Source organism: Brassica napus, chromosome A3 (genome assembly GCF_020379485.1).
Source record: "Brassica napus cultivar Da-Ae chromosome A3, Da-Ae, whole genome shotgun sequence".
Taxonomy (NCBI): domain Eukaryota; kingdom Viridiplantae; phylum Streptophyta; class Magnoliopsida; order Brassicales; family Brassicaceae; genus Brassica; species Brassica napus.
This window is the reverse complement of record NC_063436.1, coordinates 22,010,721-22,035,625: the sequence shown is the minus strand read 5'-3', so window position 1 is coordinate 22,035,625 and position 24,905 is coordinate 22,010,721. Positions and strand designations below refer to the sequence as shown.

Below are 24,905 nucleotides of genomic sequence, written 5' to 3'. Positions count from 1 at the left end.
TTAGAATATTTTTCAATTAATATATATGGGATATACGTATAATAATATAATATACTCCGTTGCATTATATTTCCTTCTAAATCAATTTTCGTTATCTAAAACTTCGACGGTGAAATTATCCTCGAATGTCAACTGATTTTTTTTTGGGGGGAGGGGGGAGGGGGCGACTGAGATTTCATACATGTCCTAATCAAGTTAAAGGAATACCGGGAGGTATAAATGTATAATCATTGTTTTAATACAAATTTGACGAAAAAATCATAACCTTAAGTTTTGTATTAATTATGAGGATATGATTATTGGGTGTGTTTGAGAAAGAATATACAATAATAGTAACGTAAGTGTTGGTTTTGCTCAGGGTTTGTGTTGGTTAACCCACCAAATTAATTTGCCCCTTATTTTTTCGTCAGATTAATCTTTTCTTTTAAACTACCTGAACTTGTGAGTATGCAAAGATATTGAGATAATCTTTAAGCAGTTTAATAATCTTGAATAGTGATTTCATTGAGGTTCATACGGTTAATTACAACAATTAAAAGGTTAGAAACCATCACAATTTAACGTTAACTTATAGCAAATAATTAATATTCACTAACGTCAACTAGCCAAAGTTATTAAATCCCCATATATACATTATGTGTAATGTGTTGGTTATATTATGAAACATCTTTTTGGTTAAACGAGACATCCTTTTACACGAAACTTCTTTTAGTTGACGTTCGTGAATCCTCGAATAGTATTCTAATGCATCTTAATTATACAATAATCTTTATGTTCGACAAATATATATATGACAAAGCCAATGAGGGTTCAATCCTAACTTAGCATCTAACTGAAATGGAAATATATTATGGGCGATAGAGGGAAAGCCACGTACGAGAGTTGCGACCTCAATTCGTGCTACTCACGTTAGAGCTAGGGATATTAACGACACGTAGTTCAATTTATATATTACTTTGCATTTTGTCATTATTTATTTAAGCAGATTCTAAATATTTTTGTTATCACAAGATCACCACCTCTGTCTTTTTCACTTGCTTGACTCCCCTTGATTATCTTTAGTCTTCTATAATGTGTGTGAACGTACGGTGCTTTATAATGCTAGTTATTATTCGTATTAGAGCACCTTTAACGTAGAGATATAAAAGAGTTCTTAAGAATTAAAATTAAATAAAAATTAATAAATCATGAGAGAAAAACAGTTCACAGGTTCTTATTTAGTAAGTTTTGGAACCGGTTCTACATATTTAGAGATAGTTGTTGTTCTTACAATGTTTCAGAACACTCAAATAATTAAATATTAATATATATTTTTTAGAAACCATCAAAGGGTTTCAGTTAATGATGCCCTTAGGTGCGACCACATTAAATTAAAATCCACAAAAAAAAAATCAAAACATACAAATCCAGCATATACGCTTCATCCAATCGCTGGCTGAGAGCTTGAAAGGTTTATCTATCATCAACGCAAATATTTGACATAACCCAAAATATATATATATTAATATCACCGGCCATAAGAATTTAAACTTGAAATTGATGCGAAGATTAAAAAGTTAGAAATTATGACACAACACAACCATCTAAAGTGATTTAATGTTAAGTTTATTTCTTTTCATTTTTTAAAACATTAATTCGGACAAATTATTCACTACAAGCACTACGGTCTACTGATCTAAAATTCCTTGTCGGTTTGAATATTTTATTTTAATATATATATATAGTTTTTAATCTGAACTTTTAAAATCTATTTCACTTTGGTTAGGAACTAAATATTAAAAGAAGAACAATACAAAACTATACTATTATATACTTTAAATTTTCTCGACACTCAAACTTCTATCAACACGACAAGTAACATACATAAGTAGCCAGCACCTTCTACACACAACAACAGCTAACTAAAGTCTATAGGTAGGTGAAAGTAAAGCCCTCTGCCTCTAGATAGAAGCAAGGCTTTATCACCCGTAGCAGCGGATTGGGTCGTTGCAACCTTTTGCACTGGATTGCTTGAGTCCGAACCTCCCTCCTTTAGACAAGTATTGCTGGTTATCTTCCTCAGCTCGGTAGAATTTCGTAGCCGGTAAGATCTCTGTCACAATCTTCCTATCCACATGTTGCTGGTGACTCTCCAGCAGAACCGACCCTGAAATTTAGGAGACTTTAGACGATTTAATAAAGATTTCAATAATTTGGAGATCTAACTTTTTTTTTTTTTACAAATTTGGGAAGTTATGTATATATGAATTTTTGGGAGTCCAAAGCGAATGTTTCGTTAGGCTTGGCCCATGACCGGCCAATGTACTCCAGTGACTCGCGTGCTAGTTTCTCTTGCTCCGGGTTGTAGTAATATATCCCTGATCTGTATTGGCTTCCCACATTGTTTCCCTGATCAGTTCAAAATGATAAAAAAAAATCATTAAAACAGAGCAACCACATATTGCAGAGACAATAAGCCATGTATCACCTAAGAGTTTTAACCAATACATATCTGAGCATCAGATACATCAGACGATTAAAAGAGAAAAAAAAAACCTAACCTGACGATTCAAGGTAGTGGGATCATGCATAGACCACCAGAACAACTCAAGAAGCGACTCGAACCTACACTCTTTAAGATCATACTGATTACGAACAACTTCTACGTGATTCGATGTTCCCGAACATGCATCCTCGTAAGAAGGGTTATGCATGATTGAAAATATATGTTAGATTCAGGTTTATTATGGTCTTTCAACTTAAAACCAATTGAAAATTAGTATATTAGTCCTAACTTTTTATACATTAGTTAATGTCTCATTAAATTTTTTATGTGATATTAATTTATCTCTGATATCACTGCTCGGGATGAAGGCTCTTATCGAATAGAAATTTTGGAACTTTAAAACAATTATACTCGGTCGAGCGAGTTAATTACGATCTTTATACCCAGTCGGGAAGTGTCAGATATTAATTATGGGTTTAGCGTATTTAAGATTTTGCCTCTGATATCATGTTAGATTCGAATTTATCATGGGCTTCCAACTTAAAACCAATTAGTGGATTAACTTTATCCCTTTATATATTAATTAATGTCTCATTGAATTCCTGATGTGGAATTAATTTATCTGTAATAATATCGGACCTCGGTATGCCCGGAACCCTCTGGTAAACTAATTCGACGCTCCAGAAAGAACCGGCGGCGAATTGAGCAAACTGGTTTCCCGACGCCGAAGCATCGGTGTCAGGACCCTATGCGATCGGAGAAGGTTCCTTGTTGGTTTGTCTACTGGTACTGAATCCCAAACAGAGCTTGTTAAGTATGTTCACGGCAAGTTCTGGAGAAACAGAGGAGACTAGTTAGGTGGGCAATAGGATGTTTCGGCTTATGCTTCAAGTTTATTTAATTACAAAGTAGGTGCAAAATTTTGCATTCGTTTTGTATTTAAGCTTTCGATTAACGATAGTAACAAATGGTCCCAAGCTAGTGGAGAAGTCCATTAAGGCTCTGAATGGTAACAGCGGGTTGGGCGGTGCGGGATTAGTTAGTGCGGTGCGGTTTTACCGCGGTTTATACAGGAGAAACGCATATTGCAGAACAACTGCGGTTTGTCTAAGCGGTGCGGTTCATAATAAAATATGAATGGTGACATTTACAATGAATAGTGCAACTGCGGGATAGATATAATGTATTTTATAATTTATAAACTAAAATATTAGTGATACTAATATAATCTTAAAAATATTTATATTATTTTAAAAATATTTATATAGCTAAAATATGAATTATATTTTTGGGTATTTTGACATATAAACAATACTTTATGTTATTTAATTATTTTAAAACTAAATATATATTTTAATTTATAAATATATAAACTATAAGAATTTGGATCTATTCGGTTCTCGGTTCAGTTCTAGTTTTTCAGTTCTAGAGATATAAGTCTACTAGTATAATTGACAGGATCCAAACCCGAACAAAACTTTATTTTCAGTTTGATTTTTTGATTCTGGATGAATGTGTCCAAACTTATATTTACTACCATCAAATCTTAACATGCATCTGAAATAAGTATTTAAAATCTATACTACAGTGAATATTTTTAAATATTAACTATATTTAGTTTTATAATATTTGTTATAGTTTCAAAATACAACTTATAGCTTTTTGATGAAAAAAGTATTTTTTAGTAAAATTAAATTTTATCACCCAAATAATACACATTTATTTTTATATATTATATAAATACAATATCAATGAAAGGTATTTTGTTCTATGTTCTTCATATTTAATAAGTAATAAAATAAAATAAATTTATCGATATTAATTTAGCATTTATATCTGTAAAATTATACTAATTTTTCTTTGGAAAAGAAAGTTACAATAAACAAGGAAAGATAGAAAATAAAATTATATTTTAATATGTGTTTCGACTATTTAGAGATTAAAAATAATAAAAACAAAGTTTTCTATGATAATATACCTCTAACTACATTTTTGATTTCGTTAACTAGATAATACACAGTTAAAATATATTTTTTGCATATTATATAGATAAATATTAAGGGTTGAATATAGGTTTTTGTCTTTTGACACCAAAAGGTAATAAAAATAAATATGCATTTTCATGATGGCCGTGTATGCTGTAGTATAACAAAAATCTAGTAGTATAATATAAAATACTTTAGGTAACATAAAATATATTTACTTTGAAAAACACATCTTATATAATACAAACCACACCTAAAATCATGCATGTGCGTTACAAGGTATGTTCCAATACAATTAGCTGAATGGTGACCCATTTTCCCTCCCGCCATGCGATACACTTGTCCCGCGGTTAACATTCATAGGCTCCTTGGTAACATTCGTTCCGCACTGCACCGCAGTCAACAGTAACAAAAATCTCTACATATACCATATATCTATACGTTTTTATAACTGTCTGAACCGCACCGCAGTCAAACCGCTTGTCCTGCACCGCTCAATCCGCTGTTACCATTCGAAACCATAGCTTAAGAACCCATTACACACTTCGGACTGAAGTTAGTCTAAAGATAGACGGTCAATTTAATGTTTAGCGCCTAAAATATTTGAATTATTAGTTATACAGTTTAAACATTTATAAATTAATAAAAATATATAATATATTAAATCATTATTGAAAATAATAAATTTATATTATTTATTTTCACAACATTTTATACTATAATATATTCATTATTATAATTTATAATAATAAATTTATATTATTTATTATAGTATTATTACAATGATTCAGTTTAGAAAGAAATCGTCTTGGATTTAAAGGGTTTATCGTTTGTAATGTTTAGACGGCCGTCTATATACATTTAATAGAACATTGATTAATAATATCTCATTTTTACTTTTCGTATCTCTATAGTATTATTTGAAAAATCAGTTTTCTACGTGTCGCTCTCACGTTAACTCTCACGATACCCTTAATAAATTAATTTACATTTTAAATACTATTACTTATTATTTTATTTAGTTTCCTTTTAAAAAATTTCCAAAAAATACACACATATAATAAAAGGAATTTTGTTTATAAAGTTAAAAAAAAAGAATTGAAAAACGAAAATATATATGTATGGGAAAGTTCACAAAATAGTAATATTATATTTAAAAAATATTTTTAAATAAAACAAAATATAATTTTGAAGTAATAAAATACTTGCTTTATATCTATATTTTTTTAGATGAAAATTATAAATTTCTATATAATGTGATTTCATAAACATAAACATAAATATTATTTCTTTTAAAACGTAATTTAAACAATACAAAAAAAATTCAGAGTAATAAGAAAAACAATTTTAGATATCTATATATTTTCTAGATGATTACATAAAATAATTAAGTAACATAAACTGGTATATGTTTAATTGTCTAAAAATATTTTATAATTAGTAATATTGAAATGTTTTATTTTTTTTTGTTTTTCATATATTTAGTTGACTATAATATTTTTCAATTACAGCAAAAAAATATCGATAAAATATATTTTACTTATATAATATTATTTTTAAATACAATCACAATTTTTACTGCTAATTTTTAAGCAATTTTTACTGCTTATTTTAAAGAGATATTAAAAAAACTAAAAATTATTTTTTAAAATAAACATCATTTTATCAAATAATTACAAAATAGTTTAATGAGGTAGATATATTATATTTTATCATTATTAAATTTATTTTTTCCTTAATATTAAATATGCTTTAAAATTTTATGTTTGTATGTTTGTGGAACTTAATAAAACCATAATCAAAATAACAAAGCAAATCTGAATTCTCATTTTTAAGATTATTTAAAATAAATATTAGTTTTCATTCAATAAATCAAAGGCATAAAGTTATTAAAAAAATTTAAAATATTTTAATTATTGTAAATATTGATATGTGTTCATGATCTTTCAAAAATTTATCACCTACTTACGCATGTAACTTTCTATATATCATCGCTTTATTTTCTAATATTTTTTAAAAAAACATCAACACATAATTTGGTAAATATTATGAAAATACATGCAGATTTGACTTAACTATAATAAAAAAATAATTATACTTCATTTTGTATTTGAAAGAATATATGTAACTCAATATACTCACAACATGAATGATTCGACTAATCCAACTTATATATAAAATCACAGATTTAACTTTGATAAGAATATATAGTTTTATAAGAATATTAATTTATTTTATAAATATAAATCATATGACAACTCAAAACATATTAAAAATGAAAATAAAATATTAACCAAGTGTTACAATTTAGTTATTTTGTAAAATTTATATATATGCATGAGACTTCAGAATATTATCTTTTCATTATATTAATTTATGTAATTTGGAATCAGACACTTTAGTTTTTTTTTAACTTCATTCTAAGAACGATATATCTTAAGTTATATATAATCTTCATAAAATATATTTACATATATAAGACAACAACCACCTCAATTAATCAAAATTTTAATATATAAAATAAAAATATTACAGTTGATTTCATATATGCAATCTAATTTACCCAAATGATAACCAAATCGATTGAAAAACAACAAAACCGATTAGATATAACATATATAAAATCATATGTATAATTAAAGTAATATAATATTATTAATATAAATATTGCATATAAATTAAAAATTAATTAAAAATTAAAAATAAGTAGTAATTAATTATATTATATATTTACTTTAGAAATATTTATACCCATGTATGAACACCGGAAAATCACCTAGTTTTGTATAGACTAAGATTGTTATTATTGCAAAATAAACCTCAAGAAGTTACTTTCGTCACCCTGGGAAGAAGAAACGAGTGAGATATTTGACAAAGTCCTAATTTTGATCCAAATGTACCAAAACCATAGGCTATATATTCGCAATCAACGAATTACTAAAAATGTAATAGAGAAACTGATCAAGCTCGTTTACAAAAATAATCAGCATCCTACAAAAAGCACTTTCTATTGTAATAAACTAAATAAAAGCAACATGTACAGATCCGCGAGTTGGAACCGTGGGACAGAAGACTACTCGTCCGCACCACCTAAAGGACTGTGGATGGGCTCGATGATCGGTTCCCTCGACGATGACGAACTACCTTCATATAATAATCCACCAGAGGAGATGATCAAGAAGGAGAAGTCACGTGCCAAGTTCGCAGAAAACGCTATTCACATCATTCCTTTTGTTCTTCTTGCATGCGCTCTCGTCCTTTGGCTCTTCTCAAATCCAGGTATATATATACACACATTTAGGTCCAAACCCTATGTGAATCCAATCCGAACATGGCCACTTTATACTTATACGTGACATACTAAAATATATTTAAAAAAGAAAACCATGAATTTTTAGTATTTTTGAAAAGTTATCTTATCTACATGCAATATTTGTTAATCATAACCGCGTAATTTTTTTTAATTTAATGTTAAATTTATTCAAAGAAAATACTTTTGTACATCATGCTTAACATGTTTATGGTAAGATATAAAACCTTCCACACTTTTTTTAAAAGAAAAAAAAAAGAAATTTAATCTTGTATATCATAACCGAGTAATATTAACAGAAACGAATTTTGTAGATGTGGATGTTGGGATGAGAGAGGAATCTATTGCGGCTAGGATTGAAGGATTGACAATCGAAGGGGACATTGACAATGACAGCGATGGAACTCAGACTGGTTTCTTGGGAGCCACCTTAGAACTAGGTGGTGATTCAGACAAACCACACCATGTTGATCGGAACAGGCGAGCTTCAAGGAAACTGATCAAAGGTTTCTAAGATTTGTTTTGATTATTTTTATTTAATCTATAAGTTTTGCTAAAACTATGAATGTTTGTTTTCTGGTTAATGAAGGGGCAGCTAAATTTAAATCCAATTATATTTTCTTAGAAACTTGTACATGAAATCCGGTTGACAAAACTTCTGAATATATATAGAGGTATGTATTCATGTATAACTCATCCCACTATATAAAAGAAGCTAAATTCTAGCTTCCTAAGGCTATCCACATGGACAAAATAATCAGGACCAACCAATATGCCAGGTCATAACGAAGTGGGCTTGAAATTAAAAAAAAAACGAAATCATCACGGCCCAGTCCATAGCCTCATCTCCCTGCCTCTCTTCATATGTATTTTGTGTCACAGCCCATTAAGCCCAACTCCCAGACAAATCCAGATACACTCTTACGGTTCGGGTTATATCGGCCCTTCCTCTGAAATCATCATCCCTAACCCTAAGCGGCGTCTCGCTCTGTTTCGCGATTCTCTTCCTCTCCCCCAACTCATCCCCCATAACGCCTCCGATGAGAGTGATGGTACTTCAATGTGCTCTCATAAATCCTCCATTCATGATCCCCACAGACCTTCCACATACCCTCTCTGTATCCATACCCGTACCTCAGATCTTAAAATCCAAACCCTCAGATGTTAATTAAATGTTTAAACTTACTTAATATTTTAAAACAAAAAAAAACTGATATTAAATTATTTGACATCTTATTATGGAAATTCACATATATTAAAACAAGGAAAGTCATACTCTCGAATTATTTGACATCTTATTAGTTTTTATTTGTTATAATCATAACTTAATTTATTAGTAATATTTTTCTTACCAATATCAGAGTCATCAAGTTCGAACACAACGAAACGTAAACGCGGACGTCCACTAGGAGTACGGAATAAAGTGAAAGGTATACACAAAATTAAATCACTTAATCCAGCAATGTTCTATATTTTTCAATTATTAAAAGCCCAAATATAATAGAGACATGTCTCGACTACTTGCTCCAACAAAATAATTTCATTTACTTATTCTACTTATTCCCGAACAGCTCCATCTGCGGCAATTTCCAATCAGGCTATGTTACGCAATGACAATTAACAAAAGTCAGGGTCAAAGTTTGAAAGGTGCCGTACTGTATTTGTCACAGCCCGTTTTCACCCATGGACAGTTCTATGTTGGTCTTTCCTGAGTTACTACCAAGTCAGGCCTCAAAATTATACAAGGAAAGGATCAAAAGATAGGAAGGGTTAAAAACATTGTCTACAAATAAATATACAACGGTCTATCGCACCTACCAGGTAATCCAATATTATTTGCAACCCAATACACAACATTATACAAAAATACTAAATTATTTTCTCTCTCTCCTCCAGAATCACGATCCGATGATCACCCAGAGCAGACTTCCCGGAATCTTAAACAACTTTCTATACCATAAGATGCAAACTACCAGTAAGTCTGCCCACCCGAAACTCTTTAAACTCAATAATTAAGATGTACTAACAAAATTGTTTTTATCTATAGGTCCGCCCGCAATAGAAAGTGGCCGCTCTACAAGATCATTCATAATATACCTCACATACATCGTTTACGTCTTATCTTATTTTAATTCTTTTTCGTTATCTACTGGATTCTATTCCCTTTGGACAATTACTTATTTCTACTGTCAAACTATTTTGTTTCTACGTCTTCACATCCAAAAAAACAAAACTTAACTCACACTTTCAAAAACTAAAACTCCAAATTTTAATAAAACATTACTTTAATTACATATGTAATCCGCGCGAAGCGCGGACACCGGCTCTAGTAACTAAGAAAACAATTAACACATCTGTATCTATAATAGATATCAAAAATAAAATGTCATTTCACTTCACATGAATGACGCCATGACCCGCCAAGTCTGTTTCTGCGGTAGCTTGTGGAGGAGGAGGAGGTGGACGCAGACCGATATCAGGTTCCATACCATCTTTCTTTGCTATACGTGAAGCATCATTTGCATGAGGTTGAGGCATACCAATCGGCAAAGGCCTTGGTACAGGTATACCGGAAGGGTGAACATACCTAACATGTTCAGGATTGGGATAGTAGTACATTGGATGGATCATAACAGATGGAAAGTTGTAGTAAGGTGGCACGGTTGGGTAGATTGGCATGTGATCCATTGATAGATTCTGAAACCGGTTTGATATCTCAGCTTGGGTTTGAACTTGTACCGGTTCTTGAGAGCCGGTTATTGGTTGTCTAGGTGGAATCTTCGATAATGATGATGATGCATCTGTCGTCATCACTTGAGAGTTCCTCTCTTTGTTCTTCTATTAAAATTAACCAAAAAATTAAAACCATAATAAACATCAATATATAAACTTTGATTGATTGGTTACTTGGGAAGAAAGACAAAAAAAACCTGATGATCTTCGAGAGACATGTCAAAGAGACTAGCACGTCTTCTTCTCTTGTCGTTAGCATTTAACCTAAGAAAATATTTCTGAGCATGACTTGCGACTTGTGTCGGTGTTCTTGTCGTCACGAATTTCTTTGCGATTCCTCTCCAATCTCCTTTTCCGAGTTCCTTCAATCCAACCAAGAAGATCCGATGTTCTTCTTCGCTCCATGGCTTCCCTAGAAAGTTTAATTTTTAACTTGTAAAACGAGTCATTTTCTTCTTAATTATTTTCATAAAAATAAGAAAATTTACCCTTTTAACATGATTAAACAAAAAAGAAGAAAATTTACCCTTTTTCTTCTCATGAGCGGATCTCCCCGTCTTAGAATGAATCTGACCATCGGAATGATAACCGTTATCTTCGACGGCGGCGATTGGATCACCATTACTGTTATCGTTAGCGAGAAGCGCATCAAGATTTCCCAAACTGACACTCTTCCTTAACGCCGTCACCTCAGGCGACCTAATCGGGTCAGACGATATGTTAACGCCGAACAGTTTAACGCTTCCTTTATTGACTCCGTTAAGACATGTCGGTGCTTTATGACCATTGTGGCCACAATGTGAACATGTCTTCCCCGTCGTCACCATCTCCTTCACCATCTCTCTACGACGTCACGCAAACTAGAATCTCTCACGATGTCACGAATTGTATTTATATCTATAATCTCTGCGTGTAGTTAGTTATAGGTGTTATATATATACGATATTTATCCGAATATGCTGAGCTGTTTTTGAGTATGTATTAGGTGTTTTACCATTTTCTCTTTTCCTTAAGAGATAATGCGCTTCCTTATTTATCTTCTTTTATTTGGAAGTTTTGACCATAGTTACTAGTTATTATAAGAAAAAAATCCAGCAGTATCAGCCTAAGATCATAACTAACGGTGTAGATGTTTTAAGTTACGCTTTACTGGAGATTTTAACCGTTGGATTATTTTCCAGCTAAAGAATGTACGTAGGGGATATTAATTCCGGGTATATAGCTGAGATATTCCTAGCTAAGATACCCAGATTTTTATCATTATCATTTATCAATCATAATCCGCAGAGGTGGATGTTCGGTATTTCGGATTTCGGATATTTTGATATAGTGATGTAGAACATGTTCGGTATTCTATATTTCGTATTTGGTTCAGTTATTTTTAGTTTGAGTTCAGATATTTAAATTTTGAAAAACAAAATCAAATTATTCATTATTTAAAATTTTTATATTTAAAAATATACATTTAACTTAATTGATTTTTTTAAATTTTTAATAGATCAAATGATTAATATGTATTTAAATCTAAAAAGACACTAATTTGGTTATTGTGTTTAAAAATTTGGATACAATTTTTGTTAATGTCCGAAACAAGAAGCTTGACATGTTTTTCAGTTGAGTAGCAATCCATAATTATATGTATATTATCTGATCTTAAACTATATGTAGCATCAATATAAATATTTTGAATAAAATAAGAGAAGTAAACTATAAATATAAAATTATGTATACATATGTTCGGTTATCTTCGGATATCTATTCGGATTCGGATATTATCTGTTTGGATATCCAATATCTTCTAATTCAATACCCGTTCGAGTATTTTACTAATTCGGTTTGGGTTTTTCTGATCAGGTTCGGATGCAGCTTCGGGTATCAGGTAAAGTGCGCAGTCCTACTAGTCTAATGCAGTTGAAATTTACTTTTACTTTAATCTAATTACTTAATTACAACTCTTCTTTAAATATATATATATATATATATGTAAAATGCATGTTAGAAAAATTAAGGCAAAGTCCTTTTAGCACGCACACGTGAAATCCGAGGATGTTTAATTCAATATCCCTTTTTTTTTTTACGGAGAAAGTCACTTTGACATGATAACATACATTTTCACATTATTGGTTTCCTTTAATCTCAGTTTGTTGTAAGACTATTTTATTTTATAACGAATCACGACCAAAAAAATTCGTTGCAAAATAACATAGTTTACATGAACTAGATATTCACTAACATATATCTTTACCAGCGAATATAACTATGATATATATTCATCTTTAAGAAAGATATAGTTGAGTAGGGGTTAAATGTAGATTCATGTATGTTCCAGCCTAGACGCTTTGAAGTCAAAATTAATATTTGGAAATTTTGACCAATTAAAATGGAAGAAATATAGTCATGTTTGCTTATTTGGGAAGATTATTTCCAAACTTGAACATCCGAATTTTATGGTTGTTTATTTTTCAATACAAAAAATATTGCAAATTTGGAGCCCTAATTAAGCAGCATCGCTTTCTGCTGTTTTTTTTTTTAATTTTTAAATACAAACACGCGTCGCTTATTATCGTCACCAAAGCGTCGCTTATTCATGGTTTTCTAAAATCTCATTGAAGTTCTTTAACATAAACTAAGCATTTGATCTTTGAGTTTCCAGTTCTTGAGAAAAAAAAAGATTGATCATTCTTGACGACCATGAGATACTTATGGATCCGTCGGTAGCCCTCATGAACCATCAAACTCTTGTCCTTTGAACTTTTTCCTTCTAAGAAATTAATTTATTTTATAGATTTGCAAGAAAATTAAGCATAGGTTGCACCGTATTTGTAGTCTATAGAAAGCGCAATCCATTGACATGGGTAGGTTACTTAAGGGGAGAAAAAGGTTTTGGGGTTGAGCACCCCCACATCATAAAATGTTTTCTTTGTCTTTCAAATTGTTTCTCATGAAAGAAAATTTACGTATAAGAACAGATTGGTGGTTCCTTATGGAGCTGACGAATGACAGATCTTTTCCCCAAATTTGTAAAGGTTATTTTGGTTGTGTTTTCCTTTATGTGGTCGTAGTGATAGTGTTGTCTAAGCAGCATATAGAGTTGATGTATTGTTTTCTAAATAAGTAAATACGATATAAAATGAGTGTTTAATATGGTGTGTACATGTTAACTTAGAATTCCTAGCAACTTAATAAAAAAAAAAGGGGCTATTTAGGTGAATATACAAAATGTGTGTGGTAATTGTAGATCTATGCATTTTTTTAATCATTTACAGAACCAAGTAATTTTTGTGTTGATTTGCCAATTCTGTCCTCGAGCTGAGACGTATTTAATGACCTGCTACCGGGGTTGAGGAACAAAATTGATTTTTATTACAAGTGAAGAGGAAGCGTAATCTATGAACTAAACCGGTTACATTTGAGATACTTGAAGTATTTAGATATTGAAACCGGATATATGTTTAATAATTAAAAAGCGATGAGTTGTAACATATTTTTCAAAAAGTGTGGCGCAAATGTGATTAAAAGGAAGATATTTTCATACCCAACTAAGATATTTTATAAACGCCAGATATTTTACACACTTGTAAGATATTTTACAATCCGGATACAGTATTAATAACTATTTGAGATACTTGAAGTAATAAGATAATGAAACCGGATATAGTGTTCATAGTAATAAGATAATGAAACCTAAAATTGCATTCAGAAGACGGAAATAACCGGTTACAAATATATGTTACTGCAATAGATTATTATTGTTAGATATAAAACGATGATTTTTACATGGATTTGTTTTGGTGATCCGGGAGGGGTCGAATAATGAGATTTTGCAGACATATTTTGCAGACAGAACTAAGAAATGAGATTTACTTTTACAGAGAGCCGATATATTGAAATATGAATTGTATCAAATCTCTTTGGGTTTTTGCAGGAAAGAGAAAGAGTATTAGAACATTCTCGATTTTTTTGCATTATTATCATTTTCTCTCCATGTGCAACAGTCTCTTTAGATTCTTTGCATTAATATTATTTTTCTCTGTGTAACTGTCTATTCATCTGACGTGTAATATGTCGTTTAATTTACTTTTCTTATAGTAATAGGGACACTTTTGGTATTACTTCAAAATGCATAGTGTCTTTACCACCTACCTAATTTACATCTCTTTTTTTGCTATCTAGCGCAATTTCCAAAAAAAAAAGAAAAAAATTCCTAGCACCTAAAGTCAATGTTTTTAAACCCGACCCGGACACTGAACCGGACGACTTACCGGATCGTTGGGTCACTGGGTCGACCGCGGGTGAACCGCGGATTAATAAGTAAATTAATTTATAATAATATATTAGCTATAAAAATACATATATAAAAACTAAAAGTTTAATGTTTTTTAAAACATAAAATAATAATTTGAATATGTATATATTTTATGTTTAAAAAGTATTTAGAAAATACTTAACTTTAATTTTTTATATTTTTATTTTCATTTGACATACAAAATATCAAAGAATAGTTTAGATTATTTAATTTTTTCTGAAACAAAGTAAGAGTTATGATATCTAAAAAAATCAAGATATAAAATTCACAAATATTTAAATGTCTAATGTGAATAATAAAGTAAACTTCAAATTCAAAATAAACCAAAAGTAAAAAATCATTGTATTAAATTATCAATATCAAAAATAAACTAACACCAAATCACATCAACTAATGGTTCTCTCTACCATCGTTGACTTTATTTTCTTCAAGTGACATAGTAAAATCTTCATTAAAATCTAAAAATCACAAATATAAAACTGAAAAGGGAAAACCTAACTTTTTTTTGCCAACATCTAACTTCTTAATTAGAAACTTAGAATATAAAACATAATCTAAAAACTAAAAAATGACGTAAAAGTTATTTATTGGTTCAACCGGTGGTTCAACCGGTATCGGGTTCCGAGTTTTAGTGGGTTTTTGCGGGTTTTTGTGGGTTTTTAAATTTCGGGTTTTTCACAAAACCCAAACTGGATTTTTTCTGGGTCACCGGGTTTACCGGTTCAACCGCGGGTCCGGGTCGGGTTTCAAAACACTGCCTAAAGTAGATGCATTCGTATAGTTGATATAAATACGTACACCCAAAAAAGCAAGTAATGTTGGCTTATATAGAACAAGTTGTATGTCTAATATGATGATTCAGCATCATTGTGGGTATTATAATGTTATTACTCGTAAAGATGCTGCATATATTTGTTTTTGATAGATGTCAATGTCATATATGAAAATGGTTTATGTATTTCTTGTCGCGCGATGTAAAATATTTATATGCAAAAGCTCCGACACGAGGGACTTTTTGGTATTCTTTCATAAAAATAGATTGTACCTTACCAGGATCCATGGCAAATCCAAGTTCATGAGATCTTTTGAAAGTACCTGGACCGCTGCGCTTGGAGCCAATTGAATTTTGCTCCACCAGTAAAATCTACGTACCATTAATTTATACACCAAATGAAATTAGCACTGAATTGACGTTACGCGTAAATGTGAAAGAAAAATAAATAAACATCATTGTTATAGTACCTTTGATATCTCGGAGATTAATGGCCCTTCTTCCGCATGCTTGACTCCCAGTGATTTATCTTCCTCCGCTGGATTATGATCTCTCTGCGACAATTTGTGTATCTCTGACGGCTTGTATTCCTCGGCCTTGTCTCTTCCAGTCGAATTAATTTCATCCGCCGTCTTATTTATTTCCGGCAGCCTTTCTTCCTCCGGAGGTTTATCTCCTCTCGAGAGCTTCGCAATATTATCCTCGTTAGGTCGAACTCGCGCATGCATAATAGATCTAGAGTACTCTTCTTTCCTATAAGCATCTCACACATACACACAAGTTTTAATTACAAACTTCAAATATATGGTAATCTACTTACGAACGGGGTCACATAAGACTGACTGCATATCATGAGCGGCATACGTTCTACAAAATCATATTAATGTTAAACAAAGCAAATCCTATGGGGTAACTAAAACCATTATTTGTTTGTTAAACCATTATTTGTTATTTGTTACAATGTTACTACAACAAAGCGAAGTCTATAACAAACGAAAATATAATGAATGTTGTTGTTTCTAAGAAAAAATAGTTTACTTCTACCTATTTTATTAATTATCTATTTAAATATTTAGAAATCAAAATCTACGTACAAGAATTTATATGATGCTTAAAAAAAGAGAATTTATATGATGCCATATCAATACATATGTTTGTTATTCGTCGTCTGTACGTAATGTACCAGCCTAACCAAACATGCCATGAATCAATGAATCTACACACGAAACAGACGTATAAATGCATGTATATAATAAAAATCCCTATATATTTTTAACATATGTACAGAACTCGAACCGCAAAATGTTTCAAATTAATAATTAAGAAGATAGCTACTTAGTTAATATTTCACGATAAAAATTTTGATTACTTAATTAATTCTTTGTAGAGCCAGACGAAGAGGGCGATCGCCGATGCTCCAAGCCTACCAGAAGCTAAGAACCCCGTCACCAAGAAACTCGAAGTGATAACCGCCGTTACGAGAATCGGGCTAAGAACTAAAAAAACCGGCGTCATAACCATTAACACCACGGCCGTACCGGCAAGTGCTAAACCGGTGAGAATCATCAGAGGCACGGCGGATATACCAGCAGCATTAGCTAGCGGTATATCTTTTGTGAAAAAGAAATGCATTTAGTAATAGAATTTTTATACGATTCTGAGTAAAGAGTAGGGGTCCAGCTTTGGAGGAGAAAAGTATAAGGTCTACGTACGTGTACGACAAGTGTCTGAAGACGATATTTTCATGCATGCAATTGAGACATTTGCGAATGAAGTTCCTCTACGACACGTCAATTCGTTTTTTCTTCTTTCGTTTAAAACTAAAAAGCAGAATATTAATCTATGTGATTATTTTTGTTAAATCAACTATATTTTAAACTTAGAATCGGTTGTTATAGTTATTTATGTGAGTAGTCATGCAACATATGCATCAACTAGATAAAGATCCGCGCCTTGCGCGGGATGAAGACGTGTACCGAATATTATATATAGAAATTATTTTTGCATATTATTATTTATTTTGTGTTCATCATGTATTATGAAATAATAAGTATATTGAATAATTGAGAAGCGAATAACTACTATGTATATAATTAAACTGGAGTAATCACATAAATCAAAATAATCATTTTTGTTTATTTACAATATTGTTTTAGTGATATATGATTAAAGTGATTGTTTATTTTCATGTGATTGTTTAGTTTCTTTTAGAAATATAAAACTAATCAAAAACGTGAATGATACAAAAATTGTTAGCAGATTTTTATTATTCGAAATCATTCATTGACATAATATGTTAATCATATTAGGTAATTCTGTAGTTTTTATTTAAGGAAAAAAATGAGAATATTTTTTTGTATACTACTAATCAATGTTATATTTAATTTAATAAAATGTATAATATATGTTTAGATGAACCAACTTAAAAAAAATTATAAGAATCATCCAAGTGATGACAATTGGCTACAAATTTTTTTTGTAATGCTCTTCAATTAATATATAAGAGATTTAGTTTGATATACGTATGTAAAATGTTAAATTAATGCACAATAAAAAGTTTATAGTAAATAACACTAAAAGAAATCAGGTAGATTTCAGATTTTCGTATACATCCGTTTTGGATTTATCATTGATATGGACAAAATTATTTGAAAACTTTGATGGAATCGCCATTTTTGATGGGCTATTGAGACTATAATTGGAAACATGTTTATTAGCCTAATACTTTCTAAAACTAATTAGTCCAAACCAAATGAAATTTAAATATAATTTCTATAAAGATAACATAAAATAACAGCATCTTCATATGTTCAAACAAAATAAAAAATGTTTATTGACTTTTTTTGTTTAAATGTTCTATGACTTTTTTTTGACGAAGAATTATTTTATTACTCAAACTTGAAGCTAGATCAGAATAAAACAACCAATAAAACAAATTTTATGACATATTACTGATAGTATTTTTTTTAACTTTCTTAAAGGTTACAAAAAGCATAGAGTGAAGCTTTCAATGTTCACATAATTGATATTCATCAGAGCTCATGGCTTAGAATTAATCATAATTTTTATATTTTCCGTGTTATATGATTACATATAAATTATACATTGAATGATAAAACATTTCCTTAAACTGATATTTTTGAGTTGGTCAAATTATTTTTTTGGTGTAAAAAATAGTTACATGATTGATGAAAGATTTAGTGTTTTTACATTAAATCGATTTTAAATTTAATTACAACGACTAATAGCTAATTTATAATTGTATACTTTTTTATTTTACACTAACAGATTTTGTTTCATGTTTTCATATATATTAAGAAAATATATTTATTTTTATTATAACCATATCATTTTTCTCAATTATTTTGTTACCTTAATAACTAATTAGACAAAGTGTTTTTTTGAAAAATATATCAATTCAGTTCATAAATAAACTCACAACGAAAATACCTTAACACTTGTGGTCTGAATCACACGAAAGTTCACCTAATAAACAATTTATATTCACTAAAAAAAAGTTATATGAAAATGTTCAAACACATGAAGTCTTTCTTCTGTGGTCCACTCATCTTCTATCAACTGAAAGCCATTCAATCTCCCGAAACATACTATCAGCAAATACCCCAAACCAGAAAAAGATCTCTATATCTAAACCCACATCAAAAAATCTCTCCTTTGTATTCGGTTCCTCCGTAGCTTGTGCTGTTTTGAGGGTTGAGTTCGTTCTCCGTCATCTTCTACGGCGTTCGACTTATAAAACAACGGAGACTTAGTAGTCGATTTCACAGCTATAAACGGGATATCTCTAGGTGTTGCTCTCATACCATATTGTCTGACGCAAGGGTTGCTTAATTGAGACTAATTCTTTGCCGTACGGTGGACGTCGAGCTCTGCGTCTGCGGAAGCCCTTCTGATCTCTTCTTTGTAGCCGGAGATGGTCTCTAATTGTGTAGAAGCAGCTGTAAGATTTCTCAAAGAGAAAACCCAGATTTCGTATGAAAGAAAACCAATAGCTGTAAGATTTCTCAGGTAGAAAACCCAGATTTCGTATGAAAGAAAACAAATGATATTACTTTTCTGTTTTTCTTTATTATTTAGTTTGTATTCTTATCCCTTTTATTTTTAAACTTTGTTGTATGATTAATATCGACTGCAATATATAATGGCAGTCTTGATAATAATTCTAGTAATCAAAGGTCATTTGATTAGTTAGGCTGAGGAAGTATGTGGGTTTGCCACCTCAGCATAATGGCATCTCAGTAAATAAAATATAAAATAAAGGTTATTTTTTCAAAATGCTTCCCTATTAATAAGTAAGGGATTGGCATCTCTTCTCCGACTGCATTCAATCAATCCTAATATTTTGGGCCTGAAAATTCATACTGAATCTGCCAATTTTAAAACTTTTGGTACTATTTGGCATTGTTTTAGTTTCTCAAAGAGTGTCAGCTAAACAATTTTCATATAATTTTTTTTAAAAAAAATTGAAATGTATTTATGTTTTTATTACTATCAACATATTTAGTTAATATCAAATTTAAGTTAAATATGAATTATACTGAATACTGTAAAATGACATTTTTTTGTAAAAAAAATGTCAAGATAACACTATTTGATACTCTTCTATTTCATAAAGAATTTCATTTTAGATTTTTTATTTTGTTTCAAGAAAATATCATTTACATTTCTAATGTAATTTTTTACATTAAATCTCTTTATTACTCTTTTAAATAACCAATAAATGTTTAGTTCAATTATTTTATTAAATAATTATATAATAAATAAGGATATATCAGTGTTTTTTTTTTAATTTGCATGAAATATGTTCATATTATACTTTTTATGAAACAGAGAGAATATTATTTCAGTCATAAATCTTTTACTGGTTACAAATAAATAAAATGTTAATCTTGGCAAGTTGAAGTGAGACACCTTCGTGGAGCCAACGAAATAATTAATATTCTAGCCGTGGCCGTTGGCTTTGACGAGTGGTCGCGCCTTTAGTCATAATGGTCAGAAAATTCAACCATTCATTTCTCGGATGAAACAAATTCAACGTTCAATATGTTTATATTCCAATGGTAACTTTTCTTTTTTTGAGAAAGCATTCCATTAGTATTTTAGTTTCCAGATTTTGCTGCAACCATATGTGGTGGAACACCAAAAACATGGTATTTTAGTTTCCAGATTTTGCTGCAACAATTCAACATTCAATTCAATATGTTGATACTCTTTTTATTTTAATTTATTTGATGTTTAAGAAAAGATTTTTGTTGTGAAATAAATAATTTTATTAGTATTTTAAATAAAATTTAATATTGCTTGAGATATATAATTAATAAATAATTTTTATTGATCAAAATTAGTATATTTGTAATGTTTTTATTTAAACAGATAAATACATAAAATTTGTACATTTATAATTGTCTTGCATGAACCTTAAACAAAAAAAAAATTATAGTTAATTACAAATGATAGGAATAATAGAAACGTTTTATAAGGGTATCTTCATTCTCATTCCATTTTTTTACTCTAAAATAGAGTATGAAGTAGACAATGCTCCAATTCAACTCTATATCTCACTTTATAATGAGATTACTCCATAAAATGAGATATAGAGTTAGATTGAAGCATTTTACTCATATTCTATTCGATTCTATTTTGAAGAAAAAAAATGAAATTTTCATTAGAGATGCTCTGAGAAAAATTACAATGATATTTGTAGTAATATACCTTTGACAGACTCCGGCATGCAATTCTTTTCCTTTTATATGCAATGTTCTTTCCTTTCTAGCTTTGATCTTGCTGTCTTCTATTTATTTTAAAGATATTAAATTTTGTTATAAAATAATAACATAAATATGGATCGGGTAGAAGCAAATACAGAACCAAAGCCGGATCAAACGGATGATTTTTCAGTCAGTGAGACCAAATCACAATACATCAAACTTCTTACAGTTATGTTATAAATATCCATAAAAAAAAAACTTCACCTAAAATCTCAAAACTCCTGCGAATAAACCAAAAACCTGAAACTCTGTATATTTAAAAGTCTAAAAGAAGTCATCATGATAACTTGATTAGTACTATTAAATGACAAAAAGTCCATGTTGAGGGAAAAAGACAAGAAGGAAAAACAGAAAAGAACAAAACGACGAAATCTAATAGATAAAGAAACAAGTCAGAAGTCCACTACAATTCCAAACAAACACAAGGTAGTATGATCGTTCTCGGTCCGATCCACGAAACTCCCTCGAACCCTCTCTTACTTTCTAAAGCTCCCACCACTATATATTACCATATTCCTCGTCACTCTTCTTCACACTTCAATTCCACACATACACAAAGATCAAGAGGTTCAAGTAAGTTAATAAGGAGTACTGAAGATGACAACTAAACAAGAATCTTTAGCCATCGAATTCATAAGCCAACACCTTCTCACAGATTTTGCTTCCACAGAAACCAAACCTTCCAGTTTCACTCTTCATGAAACTGGCCCATCTCTCTTTACCAGCCAAGTTCACGACTATCACTTAGAGACAAGCCCAAGAACCATCAACAACCAGACCCATAAACCAAACTCTACTCTTAACCGACGTAAACCGCCCTTACCGAACCTATCCGTTTCAAGAACAGTCTCTGGTACGGTGAAGAAGACAGGAGAAGAGGAAGAGGAGAGACACTACAGGGGAGTTAGGAGGAGGCCATGGGGAAAATATGCGGCAGAGATTAGGGATCCGAACAAGAAAGGCTCTAGGATATGGCTAGGAACTTACGACAGGGCCGTGGAAGCTGCAAGAGCTTACGACCAAGCGGCGTTTCAGTTGCGTGGACGAAAAGCAATCTTGAATTTCCCTCTAGATGTTAGGGCTACGTCAGAAAGTTTTCTTGAGGAAGGGGTTAATGGGAAACGTAAGAGGGTTAAGAGTTCTCCGGCGGTGGAGGAGGATGAGAAGGCGGTAGCTGTTAGGGTTAAAGTTGAGGAAGAAGAGAGTGATACCACGGAGACAACGGAGGCTGAGGTTGAAGCAGTACCTTTAACGCCGTCAAGTTGGATGGGGTTTTGGGATGTGGGAGCAGGAGACGGGATTTTCAGTGTTCCTCCGTTATCTCCGACGTCTCCCAACTTCTCCGTTATCTCCGTTACTTGAACTTCGGACTTGTCAACGGTTGATGACGTTTTCACTTACGTCACTCAAAATTTCTTTATTTCTATAGTATATAAGTATAGCACTAGTGTACAAATATCATATTAATAGTTTAGTACCAATCATTTTATTTATTAATTTTTAATAGGAAAATTATGGATGTTGAAAATTTAAATGATACTTTGTATTTTTCATTTCTTATAAATTCGTTGACTGTAATAAAAATATTCTTGGTCATAAGTATTAAGTCATCTATATTACTCCCCATCTGCTAAATAGTCAATAGAGTATATAATAGAAAGAAGAAAAATAACTAAAATAATGTAAAAAAACACAAGAAGTAGTTTATGAAAGTTAAGAATTTCAATAGTAGAACTACACTAATCAATGGATATTGCCGTCTAAGATTATCTACAAAGCATCCATAAAAGTGTGTAATCAACATTATCTTACATATATTATTATATAATTAAGAAAGTTGATTATTATAGAAAATTATCTAGGATAGACCTAATATTTTTTTTGTCACAAATATAAACCTTAAAAATAAAAATGACCAAAATAGACTTAAATGTTTTATCAAAAGAAGTAAATATACACTTATACTCCTATGGTTAATTAATATAGACATTAATGTTTAGAGTTAAGGAGTGGAGTTTAGGGTTTAGAGTTTAGAGTTGAAGAGTGGAGTTTTGGGATAGGATTTCAAATTTTTTTTAAGAAAAAAAAAATTCAAAATAAAAAATGTTATTTTGATCATTTTAGTTTTTGAGGTCTATTTTTGTGACAAAAACATAAAAATGTTCGAGAATTATCCATTATTATATTTATAAGAAAAATAAATATTATTACTAGGTTAGGAGTATAATTTTTCAAGCAACTGAGCAAGAGGGTAGTAGGGTTTGGTTATATAAGTGGAGCCCTGCAAAGTTAAGTAGAAAGAAGGAAACATCAAGTTGCTTCAAATCATATACTAGCAAGTAGCTAGCAAAGACAACCCTACAAGAAAAGCAATTTGATCAACTTGACAAAAGATCTTTTAACTTGTCTCCATAAATGGTTAATGGATAAGACTGGGGGATCACATAGTAAACAAGAGAGACATGTGACACCTCACACCCATGTTTGTCAAACACATGTTTATGATTTTTTATTTTCTTCTGTCTTTATAAACACAGAAGATAGATCAGAACTTTAATTCAAAACATCACTTGCAAGACTTTTCTTCTTCTGTTTTGTCTGCCAGCATAAGAAAATAAAATATGGCAACTATTGAGGAAAGCTCTGATTTGGAGAAGCATCTCTTTGAAGACTTGATGATCCCTGATGGTTTCATGGAAGATTTTGTCTTTGATGACGCTGCTTTTTTCTCAGGACTCTGGTCTCTAGAACCCTTAAACCAAGTTCCTAAACAGGAGCCTAGTTCACCGGCTCTTGATCCAGATTCCTATGTCCAAGAGTTTCTGCAAATGGAAGCAGAATCATCATCATCAACAACAACAACAACTACAACTACAACATCACCTGAGGTTGAAACTGTCTCAAACCGGAAAAGATCAAAGAGAGCTGAAGAGACAAGGCATTACAGAGGCGTGAGAAGGAGGCCATGGGGAAAATTCGCAGCAGAGATTCGAGATCCGGCGAAGAAAGGATCAAGGATTTGGCTAGGCACTTTTGAGAGTGATATTGATGCTGCAAGAGCTTATGACCATGAAGCTTTTAAGCTCAGGGGAAGAAAAGCTGTGCTCAACTTTCCTTTGGACGCAGGAAAGTATGATGCTCCGGTCAATTCTTGCCGGAAGAGGAGAAGAAACGATGTACCGGAGCCTCAAGGAACAACTATGAGCAATTATTCATCATCAAACTAATGGGACTAGTGATGCTTAAGTTTAATTAGTATAGGTAAATCTATATAAGCATGTGAAGTATTATGTATAGAGCCAAGAAGATGTTGGATTAGTGTAGTTAATGTGTTTTGCAAAGTATGTACTATGTGACAATGGAACTTGTGTGTTCTTTCATGGCTTAAAGAGCTGTAGGATCAGTGTGAGGTATTAATTGGTAGTGATGTCCAGAGAGTATGAATCAAAGAATTGAGTAGATATCCAAGTTGTGCAAGAGGGACCAGAATTTAAAAAAAAATGTACCCAAGTGTTGTCTCATGGT

General features: G+C 31.0%; 6 protein-coding genes across 6 annotated transcripts; 3 read left to right on the top strand and 3 right to left on the bottom strand.

Annotated features, from left to right (window-relative positions):
* Nucleotides 1-1,961: 1,961 nt before the first annotated feature.
* LOC111214676 (peptide methionine sulfoxide reductase A1-like) lies at nt 1,962-2,693 on the bottom strand. The gene is made up of 3 exons (XM_048777034.1): nt 2,541-2,693; nt 2,298-2,388; nt 1,962-2,146 (listed from the first exon to the last, which is right to left on the bottom strand). The coding sequence occupies exons 1-3, from the start codon at nt 2,691-2,693 to the stop codon at nt 1,962-1,964; spliced, it is 429 nt and encodes a 142-aa protein (XP_048632991.1).
* A 4,737-nt stretch (nt 2,694-7,430) lies between these two features.
* On the top strand, nt 7,431-8,429 carry LOC111214231. Its single transcript, XM_022716693.2, has 2 exons — nt 7,431-7,749; nt 8,095-8,429. Exons 1-2 carry the CDS (start codon nt 7,506-7,508, stop codon nt 8,292-8,294), a joined length of 444 nt encoding a protein of 147 aa, XP_022572414.1. The 5' UTR covers nt 7,431-7,505; the 3' UTR covers nt 8,295-8,429.
* A 793-nt stretch (nt 8,430-9,222) lies between these two features.
* LOC106409805 (probable transcription factor At5g61620) lies at nt 9,223-17,277 on the bottom strand. Its single transcript, XM_048776724.1, has 6 exons — nt 16,961-17,277; nt 16,062-16,344; nt 15,915-15,963; nt 11,040-13,274; nt 10,711-10,925; nt 9,223-10,618 (listed from the first exon to the last, which is right to left on the bottom strand). The coding sequence occupies exons 4-6, from the start codon at nt 11,350-11,352 to the stop codon at nt 10,172-10,174; spliced, it is 975 nt and encodes a 324-aa protein (XP_048632681.1). The 5' UTR covers nt 11,353-13,274; nt 15,915-15,963; nt 16,062-16,344; nt 16,961-17,277; the 3' UTR covers nt 9,223-10,171.
* Nucleotides 15,707-17,223, bottom strand: LOC125575379 (oleosin 16 kDa-like). Its single transcript, XM_048777033.1, has 4 exons — nt 16,961-17,223; nt 16,062-16,344; nt 15,865-15,963; nt 15,707-15,721 (listed from the first exon to the last, which is right to left on the bottom strand). Exons 1-4 carry the CDS (start codon nt 17,221-17,223, stop codon nt 15,707-15,709), a joined length of 660 nt encoding a protein of 219 aa, XP_048632990.1.
* Nucleotides 17,278-21,502: 4,225 nt separating the features above from the next.
* LOC111214229 (ethylene-responsive transcription factor ERF104) lies at nt 21,503-22,982 on the top strand. The gene has a single exon (XM_022716687.2). It carries the CDS (start codon nt 21,978-21,980, stop codon nt 22,740-22,742), a length of 765 nt encoding a protein of 254 aa, XP_022572408.1. The 5' UTR covers nt 21,503-21,977; the 3' UTR covers nt 22,743-22,982.
* A 1,019-nt stretch (nt 22,983-24,001) lies between these two features.
* On the top strand, nt 24,002-24,760 carry LOC125607083 (ethylene-responsive transcription factor ERF107-like). The gene has a single exon (XM_048776723.1). The coding sequence runs from the start codon at nt 24,002-24,004 to the stop codon at nt 24,605-24,607; it is 606 nt and encodes a 201-aa protein (XP_048632680.1). The 3' UTR covers nt 24,608-24,760.
* Nucleotides 24,761-24,905: the final 145 nt, after the last annotated feature.